The sequence below is a fragment of the Silurus meridionalis genome, chromosome 16 (assembly GCF_014805685.1).
Source record: "Silurus meridionalis isolate SWU-2019-XX chromosome 16, ASM1480568v1, whole genome shotgun sequence".
NCBI classification, from domain to species: domain Eukaryota; kingdom Metazoa; phylum Chordata; class Actinopteri; order Siluriformes; family Siluridae; genus Silurus; species Silurus meridionalis.
The window spans coordinates 9770759-9788413 of record NC_060899.1 but is presented as its reverse complement, the minus strand read 5'-3'; the positions used below and the strand labels follow the sequence as shown (position 1 = coordinate 9788413).

Below are 17655 nucleotides of genomic sequence, written 5' to 3'. Positions count from 1 at the left end.
CCTTGCAACAGTCGCCATGGCTTGCTCATCAGGGATAAATACACACCATTCACCTTAACTCTTAAAAATCTTGCCGGAAAGTTGCAGATCTTGCACAGCTCCTTGGAAAACACCTTCGGCTCTTCCACGTTGTTGGGTCTGGTGTCTCATATCTTCCATTTTACAATACCCTATAAATTCTCCATGGGGTTTAGGTCAGGCGAATTTGCTGGCCAATCAAGCACATGGATACCCATGGCCCTTAAACCAGGTATTAGTATTTTTGGCAGTGTGGGCAGGTGCCAAGTCATGTTGGAAATTGAAATCAGCATCTCAATAAAGCTGGTCAGCAGAGGGAAGCATAAACTGCTCTAAAACTTCCTGCCAGATGGCTGTGCTGACCTTCGACTATAATAAAACACAGTGGACCAAACCCAGCAGATGACATGACTCCCCAAACCACCACTGACTGTGCAAACTTTACACTGAACCTCAAGCAACTTGGATTATGTGCATCTCCTCTCTTCCTTCAGACTCTGGGACCTTGATTTCTAAATGAAATGCAAAACTTTCTTTCATCTGAAAAGACGACTTAGGCCCACTGAGCAACAGTCCAGTTCTTTTTGTCCTTTGCCCAGGTAAGACACCTCTGACGTTGTCTCTGGTTCAGGAGTGGCTTGACACAAAGAATGCGTCAGTTGTAGAACATGGATACGTCTGTGCGTGGTGGCTCTTGAAACACTGACTCCAGCTGCAGTCCACTCTTTGTGAATCTCCCCTATATTCTTGAAATGTGCTGTGTTTCACCTTTTTCTACCACATTTTTTCCTTCCATTCAAATTTCTATTAATGTGCTTGAATACGGCACTCTGTGAACAGCCAGCTTCTTTGGCGATGACCTTTTGTGTCTGACAACTGTCTTCTGGAGTCAGCAGCTTCCCCCCTGATTGTGTAGCCTGAACCAGACTGACACCATTTAAAGGCTCAGGAAACCTTTGCAGGTGTTTGAATTTAATGAGCTGATTAGAGGGTGACACTACGAGTCTTCAATATTGAACTTTTTCACAATATTCAAATTTTTTAAGATACTGAATTTTGGGTTCTCATTGGCTGTAGCCATAATCATAAAAATAAAAAAACACTTAAAATATATCATTTATGTGTGTGATGTGATGTGTGATTAATCTATATAATATACAAGTTTAACTTTTTGTATTGAATTACTAAAATAAACTTTACTGACATTCTAATTAATTGAGATGCACCTGTATATAGTACTGTGCAGAAAGTTTAGTGTGTGTGTACTGTGCAAAATGTGTGTGTGTGTGTGTGTGTGTGTGTGTGTGTGTGTGTGTAAAAACTCATATGTAAAATGTATCTGTAAATGTAACAGAATGTATATGTAAATGTAACAGAATCTGACAAACATTTAAACATGTATTATTTATTTTAATTTCAAGAATTAAAGGGGAAATAACAAAAATAATTCACAAGGAAACATAATGATTACAGTGCAGAACTTGGTGGACTCATATCCAGCCACCATAAGACAACTTATTGTGTAGGTATACCCGAGTGAGGAAATGAGGTGCAATAGAGACCAGAGATTCAATCTCAGCTTTCTGCTTCCATCTCAGCATCAGCTCCATCTTACAGACAGTGCGAAAATAAGAATTAATTATTGATGTCATTGTTTAAGTTTGCTGTAGCAATTGTTATGCTGCTATTCTTCACTTAGACATATGGTACCATATACATATGTATAGTATGGCATATATTGTAAGAGACACAAACTTAACTGTTACATCATAGTTATTTTTTTTTGCCTTCCTTACCTTCTAGAGTGATTGGCATCTTTATAAAAAGGATTGAATGTTGATTTATATATGTAAATATTAATTAGAAACATACATCAAACAGACACTTCCTCAGGTCTATTAGGTCGGTTTTCGTCTTAGATGATAGGCAAGGATCATAGAGCGTTATTAAATTCAGCACCACCAGCAGTTTGATGTATGGTAAAATATGGTAATCTGCTAATAATTCAACTGTAAGTGGTTATTAATTTTACAGCTGGTCAAGGTTTTTAATGGACTAAGGTAAAGAAATTAATAAAGGACCTCAGCCATTCCAACAATTAACTATTACAGTCAGGAAGGTGCTTGCATTTCCTGAAGGCTAATATTATGAAAATAAGGAGGAGCATCTTCCTGCAGGCATGTCATGTGTATATGTCATAATTTTACAGGAAATTAGAACATAAACGCGTCAAAATAAACTGATAGTATTTTAAATAGCATGATGGAGAGCCTCCCGAATTATAGAAAATCTGTTGGTGCACTGGTTATGTAAACACATACAATTATAACAAACATACATATACATTTTTTTTAATAACTGCTTATTGCTGTATAGCTGCTTTGAGACACTGTCTATTGTTAAAATCTATACAAATAAAAATAAATTTAACCGACAAGGGACTAGAACCTGTACTCACAACCACACATTTTTGCTGTGCTTGATTGGTTCTGTGTATGACCTTGTGCTTTCTCTGGTCCTCGTTTCTCTCTTGGTTTTAATTTGAAAAGGGGCTGAAGAAAGGAAGTGTGCTTTTGTTTATATTTTTTACTTAATTTTTAGATTACTTACTTACTTGCCAAATCTTTATTTGTTTTTTATTTTGTGGCCTGACCAAGACAGACCAATAATTTTCCATGCAATTGTAAGGTCTCAAAACATGCAATTATTCACACACACCAATCAGGCATGATTATGACCGGTGAAATGAATAATGAAGTTACTATTATTAATTTATATGAAGACTCCAAATAACAGAGGGTACTATATACAGTAGCATTTTGGGCCTGCAGAAACAAAAAACAATACATAACAATCTAGCTATATTGTAAATATATAATGCATTGTTATAATGCAGTGCCATCCACAAATATTGGCATTCATAAAATGAAACCGTAATTTTTTTGCAATTGTCTGATATCCATGAGGGCAGATGATTGTTGTGATTTTTTTTTAAATAAATGTTTAAAGGATTTTTCTTCTTTGCTAATATTTACCAAATGTGTCAATATTAGAGGCAGGCACTATCTGTCAGGGTGCGAGTGAAACAGGAGGCGGAAGCCGGAGTACAGCTCGCTCGGGTCTAAATGATGAGAGTGAGGAAGAGACAAACACACAAGCACACACACACACGCACTCTCGGCAGTCATTAGGTTGAGAGAGTCCTAGGTGCGCTCGGGGAGAAGCGTAGCTGATCCGAGATCCGCGGGGAGGAGAAGCGCAGCCGGTACAGGATGGAGGATCCCAGTGTTCGTCCTGGGTCGAAAAGTACCCGGCCAGAACCGCCGCGAAACCCGGAAAAGGCCAGGAAGGACTTGAGGCGGAGCGACGACCCCAGTGGAGAGCCGGAACTGGCCGATGCCCATCCCGAAGACACGGGACGGAACCACGCCCTCAGCGGAGGTCCAAAACAGCGCACAGCTCATCACGGAGGCCAGGAATGGAGCAAAACCACTGGCGAAGACCGGAGATGGAGAGGCGCCTCCAGGGACCAAGCTGTGCACGCAGCAGAATCCAGAGGCTGAGTGACCATCACGGCAGAGACCAGACACCAAGTGACGCCCTCGGTGGTGATCGGGTGGATTGACACCCACTAGGGAGGTCTGGAGTGGAGTGATGTCCAGCACGGAGATCGGAGACCAAGTGACGCACTCGGTGGAGACTGGGAGCAGAAAAACGTCCTCGGTGGTGTCCAGAGGCCAAGCAACGCCCACGGCGGAATCCAGAGGCCGTGCGCCACCCATGGCGGAGTTCAAAGCCTGTGCGATGCCCACGGCGGAGTTCAGAGGGCGTGCGACGGCCACGGCGGAGATGAGGAGTGGCACGCAGTGGCACCTTCGCTGGGTCTTTGAGCCATGACAACGCCTTCAGAGGAACTTCAGAGGAACTCGGGAGTGCCTTGTCATCCTTCGAGGGACCTGGAGGAGAGATTTTGCCCGGAGAGGGACTCGAAGGCGCGACTTCGCCTTCAAACGGTCTAGGAAGAGTGGCTTCGCCTTCAAATGGGTTTGGAGGCGATCCGTCACCTTGTGGGAGACTTGGGGCTGAGATGTCTTCGTCAAAGGAGCTCAGAGGCGAGACGGCGCCATCGGAGGAGCTCTTAGGCGAGACTTCGCCGACGGAGGAGCATGGGGGCGAGACGTCGCCGACGGAGGAGCTCGGGGGCGAGACGATGCCGGCAGAGGAGCTCGGGGGCGAGACGTCGCGGACGGAAGAGTTCGGGGGGGAGACGTCGCAGACGGAGGAGCTCGGGGACGAGACGTCGCAGACGGAGGAGCTCGGGGACGAGACGTCGCCGACGGAGGAGCTCGGGGACGAGACGTCGCCGACGGAGGAGCTCGGAGCGAGACGTCGCCTTCAGGGGAGCTCGGGAGAGAGACGTCGCCTTCAGGGGAGCTCGGGAGAGAGACGTCAAACTCGAAGGAGCTCAGAGGCGTGACGTCGCCTTCGGAGGAGCTCAGAGGCGTGACGTCGCCATCGGAGGAGCTCAGAGGCGTGACGTCGCCATCGGAGGAGCTCAGAGGCGTGACGTCGCCATCGGAGGAGCTCAGAGGCGAGACGTCGCCATCGGAGGAGCTCAGAGGCGAGACGTCGCCATCGGAGGAGCTCAGAGGCGAGACGTTGACATCAGAAAAGCTTGGGGCTGCACGTTTGTGGAAACCCTGGAGCGGAGCCCTCCCAGAATCGAGGGGGCTGTAAAGCAGATCCTCCGGATTCATCCCGAACATCCCCGTGAGAAGCCCAATGAAATGGGCACACAAGCGAAAATTCCCTTCCAACTGCTCTCCACAGCTTACTGGCGAGAGAGAGTCTCCAGACAAGAAAGAGATATGGAGCGCGATTTTAGCTGTTTCAGTGGTGTAAGAGGAGTTACAGAATCACAGAGGGGCGTGGTGCGGCCACCGAGGATGATTTAGCAGCGTGCTTCCGGGTGTTTCCTCCCTCCGAGGCTCGGATCACGTTGGGACCACGGCGGCAACCCGATCATGTCCTTTTTTGTTTTTTTTTCAGGGGTTCGTTATTCTGTCAGGGTGCGAGTGAAACAGAAGGCGGAGGCCGGAGTACAGCTCGCTCGGGTCTAAATGACGGGAGTGAGGGAGAGACACACACACATGCGCGCACTTGGCAGTCCTTGGGTTGAGAGAGTCCAAGGTGCGCTTGGCGAGAAGTGTAGCTGATCCGAGATGCACGGGGAGGAGAAGCGCAGCCAGTACAGGATGGCGGAGTCCGAACGGAATGGAGAGCACAGAATCCTGTGAGTGGAGACCGAACGGAACGGAAAGCAAGGAGTCCTGTGTGAAACATAGAACCCATACATTCAAAAACGAACAAGGGAGCGAGTGAGAGTGAGGAGCTTATGTAGAAGCGAGGTGGAGTAATGATGAGCCTCACGTGTGCGTGATTAAGCCTGGAGCTCCAGAGAGAGCGGAGGCATGATTGATGATGAGTCCCAGGTGTGCGTGATTAAGCCTGGAGCTCTAGGGAAAGCGAAGGCATAAAGAGCCACCAAAGGGGGCATGGCAGGTGGATCCCTGACCCTATCAAATTGACATTATCAAAACCAAATGTTTGTAATTACTTGACATCCATAAAGGCAAAGTATTTTTGCGATTTTGTTTAACAAAAGTTCAAAAGGTTAAACAATTTTCCACAGCATTCTATGTTCACATATACCAAAAGGTGCCAATATTAGTGGCTGGCACTGTACTCCTACAGAGGGTGTAACACATAAAACATGGGATTTTAACTTTATTCGGCAAAGTCATCATAGGAATATTACTTATAAATCTAGATCTGACCTTTAGTCAACTGCAAGTTTTGATTCACCATCACTGTAAATAGTCACTAACATTGCAAAATTTGATATTATATATATATATATATATATATATATTATATATATATATATAAATATACACAGTGGTCCCCCGGTTATCGAAAGGCTCGGCTATCGAACATTCCGGTTAGCAAACGGTTTTCCGAACGAATTTTCGGTCCGGTGAACGAACAAAGTTCCAGTTATCGAACGCCACCCACGCTGCCCAGCCCAGTGCGAGGGGAAGAAACTGCTTCCGCTTCAACCATCGCTGAGTAAGCATCTATCGCAACTTCTGTTTGTGAACAATATTAGTGATATTTAGCGGTAAGTACAGTAATCATTTTGTTTCTTACTCTTGTAAAGTTGTTAATTTATACTTTTACCGAGCCAACACAAAATACCTGCAGAGATCGGGATAATCCGGCAAAAGGCAGTCCATAAATAATATCCACGGTGCTTTATGGAGGAAGCCCGATTGCGATGAGCTCAATGTGGGCGGGGCACGCATGAGCAAGGAAAAGGGCATTCCCTGAAGCACCATGACAGCCACCGTAGGGGGCGTGGCAGGGGGATTCCTGACTATTAATACAGCTAAAAACAGGAAAAAAATTTTAATTATTGGGTATTGGTGGAGTTCGGGAACGGATTAATTGGTTTTTCATTATTTCTTATGGGATAATTAGGTCAGGTTTTCGAACATATCGGATTTCGAACGGTTTTAAGGGACGAATTAAGTTCGATAACCGGGGGACCACTGTATATATATACAGTGGAACCCGGTTTTGTCGATGTCCTAGGGGGTCACCAAAAAGCATCGAGATAACCGATGATCGAGATAAACGAAAATCAAAATGGCGGCAATATATTAACGTGCCTGAAATTTCTTTATGTACATGATGTGCGTTAATAAATGAGAATGTGCATGCACGTGTTTTTGAAGGGTTTTTTTTACACAACAGCGTTGCCGCGATTTGTTTGATGAAGGCATGCTATAAAAATACATAGTATGTACATGTTTATCTGTCAGGAATCCACCTGCCACGCCCCCTTCGGCCCCCTTCAGTGTGTCAGGTGCTTTCTCTGCCGCTTTCTCTGAAGCTCCCAGCTTCAATCGCGCACATATGGTGCTCGTTTAGCATCATCACCAGCTCCTATTTAAACTTTCACACTCTCACTGTCCGTTATTGTTGGTATATGTTGGTTCACGCCCGTCGTTGTTATCGCTCATGTGTATCCCGGTACGTGCCTTCCCACCAGCACTCTCTCAACGGCTGCTCTTTTCTTCCCAAAGCGCACCGCGGATTCCCCCCGATCCTGCCAGTGTTCATTCTATGCTTTTGCTGCTCATCCCACGTTCCGCGCTGCCAAGCGCGGCTTTCGCCTCCCGTTCATCGGATACCATTTAACAACAAAAGGCATATGTGCACTAACTAACAGCAGAGATTCACCAGTATACAATACAACACCTGTAGCAGCTGTAAGCCTTGATTTTTCCGCCACTTCCGCGAGTTCTTCTCCGCAGGCTGCACCAAGATAACCGACGTTAAATGGCAAATTTTTCCCCTCTTGTGCTCGAGATATCGGGGTTCGGCGACATAAAAGAATCGACATAACCGATAAAAAATGCTTAGACAAAGCGAGAATTTGCCGGTTCCACTTCAAAAATGTCGACTTAATAGGGTTGTCGAGATAACCGAGGTCGAGATAAGCGGGTTCCACTGTGTGTGTAATATATATATATATATATATATATATATATATATATATATATATATATATATATATATTAAAATGTCTCACTAGCTCACCTCCTTCTCCCATGCTGGATGGAAAGACATATATGGCCTTTTCTTTATATTGTTGAGCTTTCTTTCATCTGCTACTGTTAATGGAATTAGAGCATCTTGTGGCAATCCAAGGCTAGACACACAATGTTTTATGCATTAATCAGGAGGAACAAGGTTCGAATTTAACTGAAGTAGCTCTCTCTCTCTCTCTCTCTCTCTCTCATATATATATATATATATATATATATATATATATATATATATATATATATATATATATATATATACATACATAGTGGTAGTGTATATCACGTCGCAATTATAGAAACCATCAATACAATACAAAAACGCAATATAACAACGTTTGGAATTACAGAGAGAGGCATTTTGCATATTGAAAAAAGAATACCATTTTACTAAAGCAAGAAACCAGTTAAGACAACTCCAAACCTCTACACTAAAACAATCACTCAGAATCAATTTGTCTAATAACATGATAAAAACATAATAATTTAAATAAAATACAACCTACTCACCAGAGATTCTCATAATTTGCACTGCTTCTCAGAGTGGTACCCAGTGGTACAGCTTGCATTCACTGGTCTGGAAGTGGCAAACAAACCCTTTCCCGGGGTGAGACAAGCTAGCTTCAGGGTTGGCCATCCTCTTGATTTTTAAGTATGTCCGAGACCAAATCAATTTCTCTTCCTCGATAGGAATAAAAAAGTCTAACTCTAATGTATTAATTTGTACAGAGCGCTACGGATATGTTTTGCCAGTCAAACTTGGCTGTAACAGTTTCCCTCTGACCAACCAATCAGAGGACAGAAAAATGCTGACGGTATTCTGGGCCAGCTAGCTGGTCCTTTGAGGCGAATATGAAATCTGATTGGTTAAAGAAGTTAAGCTTTTTTTTAAGGAGACTATTGTAAAAAGCCAACAGAACAGACATTGAAGGTCCTGGGCAGATTAGATTGACATGGCAGCACATAAAGGCTGAAATCTGATTGGACAAAAATCTAACATTCACATACACGTACTGGAAGCAGTGCAGCCAAGAGAAATGAAGAGAATAAACTGTTAGGCCATAAGGTGAACTAAGAAAAAGTGGCTAGAAAGTGATTTTTGTTCCCACGTCTGGGCACTACTTTTTAAATGCATTTTTGCATAAACACCACCTTTTTGGACCTTATGTTAAAAGTTCTCCACAAAAAATCCTGCATTTTTTTGTCACAATCCATAAATGTGTATAATTGTGAATTTTTAAAAACAAAAATCTTATGCTGCTGGCTGTGCTTAGAACTTTATTTATTTTCATTTTAGCAACATAAAATCTCTCTCAAATTGACCCTTATACATGTACCTAAACATTTGAGAAAGGTATTGGTGCATTAAACACTCAAGTGTGAATGTAGACCATAAAATATGGCAAATTCGTAGGAAATATTCTTTAACTTCAAGCAAAATGAAACATACACATTGCAATTTTTGCAAAACTGTGATGTATTATACATCTAATTTTTCAGTAGGCACTGTTTAATTTGATGTATTATACATCAAATTTTTTCAGAAGGCAGTGTGTAATTACAGAAACATAAACAAGCAGCACACTTTGTCCCGAGTTTTCTGAAATCACTCAAAATACGCCCCCCCATTAGATATGAATAATGCAAAAAATGAACAATTCCACAACAGATTCATTACAACTAAAAATAAGCTTAAGATAATGCACAGTACATCTTTACTCATAAGTATCATCATCAGAGCCATCATCCCATTTAGCTCTTTCCTCTGTTTCCTTTGAAACATTGGCACAATTTTGGCACCGACAAAAATCAGTACATACAAGGAACATCTTCCAGTCTCACATTTGCCTTGCTTGCAACTGCAGTGGACTACCTGCAAAACACTTTTAAGTGCAGGATTTCTAGTCATCCAGGTCACTGTTAACTCCCCATCCTCGAGGTGCCATCCATTGCCAATGGTTAAAGGGGCACACATTATACCTTTCAGAGAATGTCTCATTATGGCTGCTTGGTAGTTTGCCCTTTTGCAGTGTTGGTGCAGGACATCACTTGAAGGGGGCATGGATAGTTCTGGCAAAGCCGATGATGCCATGCAGAATGCTTTGTATCTTGCATCATTCACATTTTCGGGAGATGACTGGCCATAGAGGTGGCACACATATTTGCAAAGTATGTCAAAGGTAGACTGGTCCAGGTTAAAACTTTTACCCAGATTTCTAAATGCATCCAGGTATTCCTCTTTCTCACAAGCAACAGAAAATTCCTTTCTTTTGCCTTTGCCATAAAATGCACTTGTAGAGTCACAACCTGTAAAGGTATGGATCCCAATAAGTGCAAAACACACACTGGTGCCAAGAGCTGATGACACCTTAGCCAAATCAATGATCCTCGTTTTGTTGCCAACCCCTGTGAAACCTACATGGTAAATCTGGCTACAGACTTAAAGCAATCACTGCCACATCAGTATCAGGGCTCTTGATGACTACAGTTTGATGTTCATTGGCAGCATGTTGTGCATGTAAAAACAACCTGGTGTCACATTCCTCATCATCACATGTCAGATCTTCAACAGCACTGAGAGTTTGTATACGGTGCATTACAGTCACAGTGACACAGGTCTCCATGTGCGATGTACAAGCTTAAGTCCTTGCCCACAGTGGTAAGATCAGCATCTCGCCACGCAAGATAGAGGAATTCTGCCAGTGCCTCTTTGTTTGTTCCATCTGATAGAAACTTTTTCCATTGTGTTGGTGTCTTCTGATCACATCTGAGGTCCCAGTAACTGTTGCAGTAAACTTCGTCAAGAACCTGGTGTACTGTCTGTAACAGGACTTGTGGTATCGCACCTCCAGAGAGACGCAGTCTTTGTCTTGAAAATGCACAAGAATGCTAGTGTCTTTCTTCATCTCGCCAGCTTTCAGCAACTGGCCTGTAAATAAATATTATATATTAAACATTACAAAACTAAATTGTAAATAAAAACCATTATATAAAAACGGTTAACCGTTAAACAATTTTGAGTATTTTGGTTGTAGCAGTATGCAAAACAATAAATGATTTATAAACATTACATAATGATGTAATTGTAATTTAAATTTAGCCATGGTATCCAGCATATACCAGCATAAAACTTTAAAGTTAAAACTTGTGTGTGTGTGTGTGTGTGTGTGTGTGTACCCACCTGCACACAATGTTTCTGCCTGTGAAAGATGGTCCTTCTGTCATTTGCCTGCCACAGTAATGTACTTGTCAGTTTTCTTACAAATTATGCACAAGGCAGGAAGCACAGGACCTGCACAAGCTACTGGCAGGCCCGCCATGGACCTAAGTTTCTTTTTAGGACATTCAGTTGTTGAGGTACTACTACTCGATGACACAGACTGTTCTTTGTGAGCATCTAGAATTTCAGGATGCTGTATGACGTGTCTTGAAGACCAGTCTGTGTCATCGAGTAGCAGTACCTCAACAACTGAATGTCCTGAAAAGAAACTTAGGTCCATGACGGGCCTGCCAGTAAGCTTGTAGCAAGTGATATTAAACCCAGTGTCTTCGGGAACATTTTCAAATTTAATTTCTAGACAATGTTTGTATGTTTCTGCTATTCTCTGATTCTCACCGTCAAGCCACCGTTTGACGCTATTTATGTATGTATCCTATCGTGTGTGTGTGTAAAATCCTTCGTTTCTTCTTTCTTTATCGATGCGAGATACATATAGCATTGTTTATAATCCATCTTGGATTTATCATTCCAAAAGCGGCCACCTTATTGGTTGTGCTTCCTACACGTGACGTTAAGCTGAATCACTCGATCAAAATATGATTACGCGATGAAGGAACTATTGCCGACTTTAAACACTAATAAAAAAGAAACTGCAGGATTATACATAGAGAACTTTTATTTTCTCGCTCAAAACTAATAGCTCTTTTTATTGGAATTAAAATAATTTAGTGCCCCATATATGGGAACGGGATGAAACGAAAAACGGCTTCACCTTACGGCCTATGTTGGGAATAAATCAATACAATTTATAGGAACAAATATCAGAATTTAGGTTGTAAATGTAAGTCAGTAAATTACAGGTACAGGTAAATAAATATAAAAATATAAATAAATAAATATGACCCAGTCATCGTTGTCTTCTTCTTTCGGGTTCTCCCATTAGGGGTCTCCACAGCGGATCATCCGTCTCCATACCCTGCTGTCCTCTACATCTGCCTTTTTCAAACTAACCACCTGCATATCCTCCCTCACCATGTCCATAAACCTTCTCCTTTGTCTTTCTCTTTTCCTCCCTCCTGTTGGCTCCATCCTCAGCATTCTCCTACCGATATACACCATGTCTCTCCTCTGCACATGTCCAAACCATTTCAATCGCGCCTCCCTCACCTTGTCTCCAAAACTACATTCGCTGTCCCTCTGATAAACTCATTTTTAATCCTGTCCATCCTCGTCAGTCCCAACGAAAACCTCAACATCTTCAGCTCTGCTACTTCCAGCTCCACCTCTTGTCTTTTACTCAATGCCACTGTCTCTAAACCATACAACATAGCAGGTCTCACCACAGTCCTATAAACTTTCTATTTTACTCTGGCAGATACCCTTCTATCACACATCATTCCTGCCACTCTTCTCCACCCTCCTCCCTCCCATTCACACACATGTACTTTGTCTACTCCTACTGACTTTCATTATATATATATATATATATATATATATATATATATATATATATATATATATATATATATATAGAGTACAGACCAAAAGTTTGGACACACCTTCTCATTCAAAGAGTTTTCTTTATTTTCATGACTATGAAAATTGTAGAGTCACACTGAAGGCATCAAGGGCTATTTGACCAAGAAGGAGAGTGATGGGGTGCTGTGCCAGATGACCTGGCCTTCACAGTCACCGGACCTGAACCCAATCAAGATGGTTTAGGGGTGAGCTGGACCACAGAGTGAAGGCAAAAGGGCCAACAAGTGCCAAGCATCTCTCGGGGAACTCCTTCAAGACTGTTGGAAGACCATTTCAGGTGACTACCTCTTGAAGCTCATCAAGAGAATGCCAAGAGTGTGCAAAGCAGTAATCAAAGCAAAAGGTGGCTACTTTGAAGAACCTAGAATATGACATTTTTCAGTTGTTTCACACTTTTTTGTTATGTATATAATTCCATATACAGGGAGTGCAGAATTATTAGGCAAGTTGTATTTTTGAGGATTAATTTTATTTGAGGATTTAATTTGAACAACAACCATGTTCTCAATGAACACAAAAAACTCATTAATATCAAAGCTGAATATTTTTGGAAGTAGTTTTAGTTTTAGCTATTTTAGGGGATATCTGTGTGTGCAGGTGACTATTACTGTGCATAATTATTAGGCAACAACAAAAAACAAATTCATACCCATTTCAATTATTTATTTTTACCAGTGAAACCAATATAACATCTCAACATTCACAAATATACATTTCTGACATTCAAAAACCAAACAAAAACAAATCAGTGACCAATATAGCCACCTTTCTTTGCAAGGACACTCAAAAGCCTGCCATCCATGGATTCTGTCAGTGTTTTGATCTGTTCACCATCAACATTGCGTGCAGCAGCAACCACAGCCTCCCAGACACTGTTCAGAGAGGTGTACTGTTTTCCCTCCTTGTAAATCGCACATTTGATGATGGACCACAGGTTCTCAATGGGGTTCAGATCAGGTGAACAAGGAGGCCATATCATTAGATTTTCTTCTTTTATACCCTTTCTTGCCAGCCACGCTGTGGAGTACTTGGACGTGTGTGATGGAGCATTGTCCTGCATGAAAATCATGTTTTTCTTGAAGGATGCAGACTTCTTCCTGTACCACTGCTTGAAGAAGGTGTCTTCCAGAAACTGGCAGTAGGACTGGGAGTTCAGCTTGACTCCATCCTCAACCCGAAAAGGCCCCACAAGCTCATCTTTGATGATACCAGCCCAAACCAGTACTCCACCTCCACCTTGCTGGCGCCTGAGTCGGACTGGAGCTCTCTGCCCTTTACCAATCCAGCCACGGGCCCATCCATCTGGCCCATCAAGACTCACTCTCATTTCATCAGTCCATAAAACCTTAGAAAAATCAGTCTTGAGATATTTCTTGGCCCAGTCTTGACGCTTTCAGCTTGTGTGTCTTGTTCAGTGGTGGTCGACTTTCTGCCTTTCTTACCTTGGCCATGTCTCTGAGTATTGCACACCTTGTGCTTTTGGGCACTCCAGTGATGTTGCAGCTCTGAAATATGGCCAAACTGGTGGCAAGTGGCATCTTGGCAGCTGCACGCTTGACTTTTCTCAGTTCACGGGCAGTTATTTTGCGCCTTGGTTTTTCCACGCTTCTTGCGACCCTGTCGACTATTTTGAATGAAACGCTTGATTGTTCGATGATCACGCTTCAGAAGCTTGGCTATTTTAAGACTGCTGCATCCCTCTGCAATATATCTCACTATTTTTGACTTTTCTGAGCTTGTCAAGTCCTTCTTTTGACCCATTTTGCCAAAGGAAAGGAAGTTGCCTAATAATTATGCACACCTGATATAGGGTGTTGATGTCATTAGACCACACCCCTTCTCATTACAGAGATGCACATCACCTAATATGCTTAATTGGTAGTAGGCTTTCCAGCCTATACAGCTTGGAGTAAGACAACATGCATAACGAGGATGATGTGGTCAAAATACTCATTTGCCTAATAATTCTGCACTCCCTGTATAATTCCAAATGTGTTAATTCATAGTTTTGATGCCTTCAGTGTGAATCTACAATTTTCATAGTCATGAAAATAAAGAAAACTCTTTGAATTAGAAGGTGTGTCCAAACTTGTGGTCTGTACTGTATATATATATTTAACAGTGGGCCGTCATTCTAATATTTGTTCGATAAAATTGTATTAATTTATTCCCAACAGTCCGTACCTTAGTCTCTATAAGAAATGAGTCTGTTTCTTTAACCAATCAGATTTCAAATTCACCTCACAGGGCCAGCTAGCTGGCCCAGAATAGCGTCAGCATTTTTTTGTCCTCTGGTTGGCTGGTCAGAGGGAAACGCTTACAGCCAAGTTCAACTAGCAAAACATGACCATAGCACTCTGCACACATTAGACATTTTTATGCCTATAGAGGAAAAATAAATTGATTTGGTCTCAGACATACTTAAAAATCCATATTCAAGAAAAGCTAGACATTGTGAGGAGAGGTCGGCAAACTCCAAAGCTAGCTAGCTTGTCTCAGCCTGGGAAAGGGTTTGTTTTTCATGTCCAGACCAGAAAATATAAGCGGTACCACTGGCTTACAGCCTCTGAGGAGCGGTGCAAATTATGAGCATGCATCTTTGGTGAGTAGGTTGTATTTTATTTAATTTTTGATGTTTTTGTCATGTTATTAGACAAATATTGATTGTGCACTGCTCCAGATGATGTAGCTGGCACACTTGCAGTGTAGAGGTTTGGAGCTTACTTTATTAAAATAGTATTCACCCTTCATATGCGAAATGCCTCTCTCTGTAATGCCATGCTATATTTTTTTTTTTGTAATGCTATGCATGTTATATTGCGCTTTTTTATAGTATTGATGGTTTATATATATATATATATATATATATATATATATATATACACACACACACACACACACACACACACACACACACACACACACACACACACAGTGGAACCCGGTTATGTCGATGTCCTAGGGGGTTGCCAAAAAGCATCGAGATAACCGATGATCGAGATAAACGAAAATCAATATGGCGGCAATATATTAACGTGCTTGAAATTTCTTTATGTACATGATGTGCGGTAATAAATGAGAATGTGCATGCACGTGTTTTTGGAGGTTTTTTTTTTACACAACAGTGTTGCCGCGATTTGTTTGATGAAGGCATGCCTTCGGCGTGTCAGGTGTTTTCTCGGCCGCTTTCTCTGAAACTCCCGGCTTCAATCGCGCACATATGGTGCTCGTTTAGCACTCATCACCAGCTCCTATTTAAACTTCCACACTCTCACCGTCCGTTATTGTTGGTATATGTTGGTTCACGGCGGTCGTTGTTATCGCTCATGCGTATCCCGGTACATGCCTTCCCACCGGCACTCTATCAACGGCTGCGCTTTTCTTCCCAAAGCGTATCGCGGATTCCCCCGATCCTGCCGTTGTTCATTCTATGCTTTTGCTGCTCATCCCACGTTCCGCGTGCTATGTGCTTTTATATATATATTAGGAATGCACCGAAATGAAAATTCTGGGCCGAAACCGAAAACCGAAAAAGAGGAAAGCAAGGCCGAAAACCGAAACACCGAAAGAAATTATGCCAATTATTATTACCATTGCATTTATGTCTATAACTGTGTACTAATCTTACTAAAATCAAGGCATTTCAATTGCATAAATTAATAAGTTTCAAAGAATAAATCAATTACAAATTATGAAAATATTTATTTATAGCACATTGCAACAATGCACAGGATAAAATAAATTAAAATTTAAACTTAAATGTTTAACTTAAATGCACTCATGTGTACATTAAATAATATTGTACAGGCCCTCTGTCCTGCTGAAAGGTTGTAAAATTAAATATGTTCTTTCATAAAAACAAAGTGCATTCAGAACAAGTGCAACTGCTTAAAGATACAACAATACAACAATATCACTGGGAAACTTCTTGCCTTTTTAAAAACGTTCGCCACAGACGGAGTGCGCATGCTCGGAGGGGTTTTGCTTTTCTGTGCCGTGTTCCTCTCATATTTAGCATAGCGATCGGGATGTTTGGATTTCAGGTGATAAATTAAACCCGACGTGGAGAAAGTCTTTGCAGACGAAATTTCGGCATTACATGTTTTGCTAGGTGCTATCTTTCTCAGATATACTGAAATACGTCCACACCGCAGACATGTTGTTTCAGACATGCACGTGCTTTGCGTCATCACAACAAACTGTTTCGGCCACGTTTTTTCTGTGATCAAAGTCTTCCGAAAATTTTCGGCCGAAAATGGCCCAGAAGTGCATTTTCGGTTTCGGCCGAAAATTTTCGTGGCGAATATTCGGTGCATCCCTAATATATATATATATATATATATATATATATATATATATATATATATATATATATATATATATATATTTTTTTTTTTTTAATATATATATATATATATATATATATATATATATATATATATATAGTCTCAGATTTACAATGGTTCAACTTGTGATTTTTCGATCTAACGATGTATCTCTATTGCCAGTTGCATATTACCTGTATATATAATTTGCTAATCCTATGGTTTTCCATATCAGCACATAATAAAAATCAAGTGGTCCTTATCAGGTCTTAAGTAAATACAACCTCAAATAAACAACATGAGATTTTACAAGGTGTAATTATTTATTATTAAAAAAATCAACACCTTATGATTTATAACATGAAATAGTAATGTTTTGTATTACTTTATCGGTCGCTCACATAATTTTGCCTCACTCTTCTTATCATTTCTTAAGTTAAATGAGGTTTGCAGGCATATGTTTATGCACAGCTTTCTTAATGTCCTTCCACAGCATTTCAGTCAAGTTCTTTAAACTTTGACTGGCCCACTGCAGCACCTTGATTCTGTCATTTTAGCCTATCTTTTTCTGTTTGCATAGGTTTGCTGATGTGCTTAGGATCATTGTCCTTAGGATCATTGACCCAATTTTGGCCAAGATTAAGCTGTCTGATCTGACGGACAAATGGCCTTACATTTGACTCAAGAATACTTTGGATTACAGAAGAGTAAATTATCAATTTGCATGACCAACTCAACTGCAAGTTGCCTGGGTTCTGTGGCCAAATAAACAAACTGAAATCATTACCCCTCAACCACCATGCTTGACAGTTAGTAAGATCTGTTTGTGCTGATATGATTTGTATATCCCTACTGCAAAGTTTTTTCATTACTTGCTAGAGCA

At 41.4% G+C, this 17655-nt stretch overlaps 1 protein-coding gene across 8 annotated transcripts in view; it reads right to left on the bottom strand.

Annotated features, from left to right (window-relative positions):
• Positions 1-1407: 1407 nt before the first annotated feature.
• spo11 (SPO11 initiator of meiotic double stranded breaks) overlaps positions 1408-17655 on the bottom strand; it is a 117955-nt gene continuing 101707 nt past the window's right edge. For 4 of the 8 annotated variants that reach the window (XM_046869125.1, XM_046869124.1, XM_046869128.1 and 1 more), the window contains 2 exons: positions 7684-7795; positions 1408-1628 (listed from right to left, as the gene is read on the bottom strand). In XM_046869125.1, the coding sequence (XP_046725081.1) occupies positions 1509-1628; positions 7684-7795 (232 nt within the window). In that variant the 3' untranslated portion in view covers positions 1408-1508. Of the gene's footprint in view, positions 5349-7683; positions 7796-8537; positions 10918-17655 lie in introns of those variants that run through there. The other 4 variants (XM_046869127.1, XM_046869123.1, XM_046869129.1 and 1 more) reach the window with 4 other exon arrangements.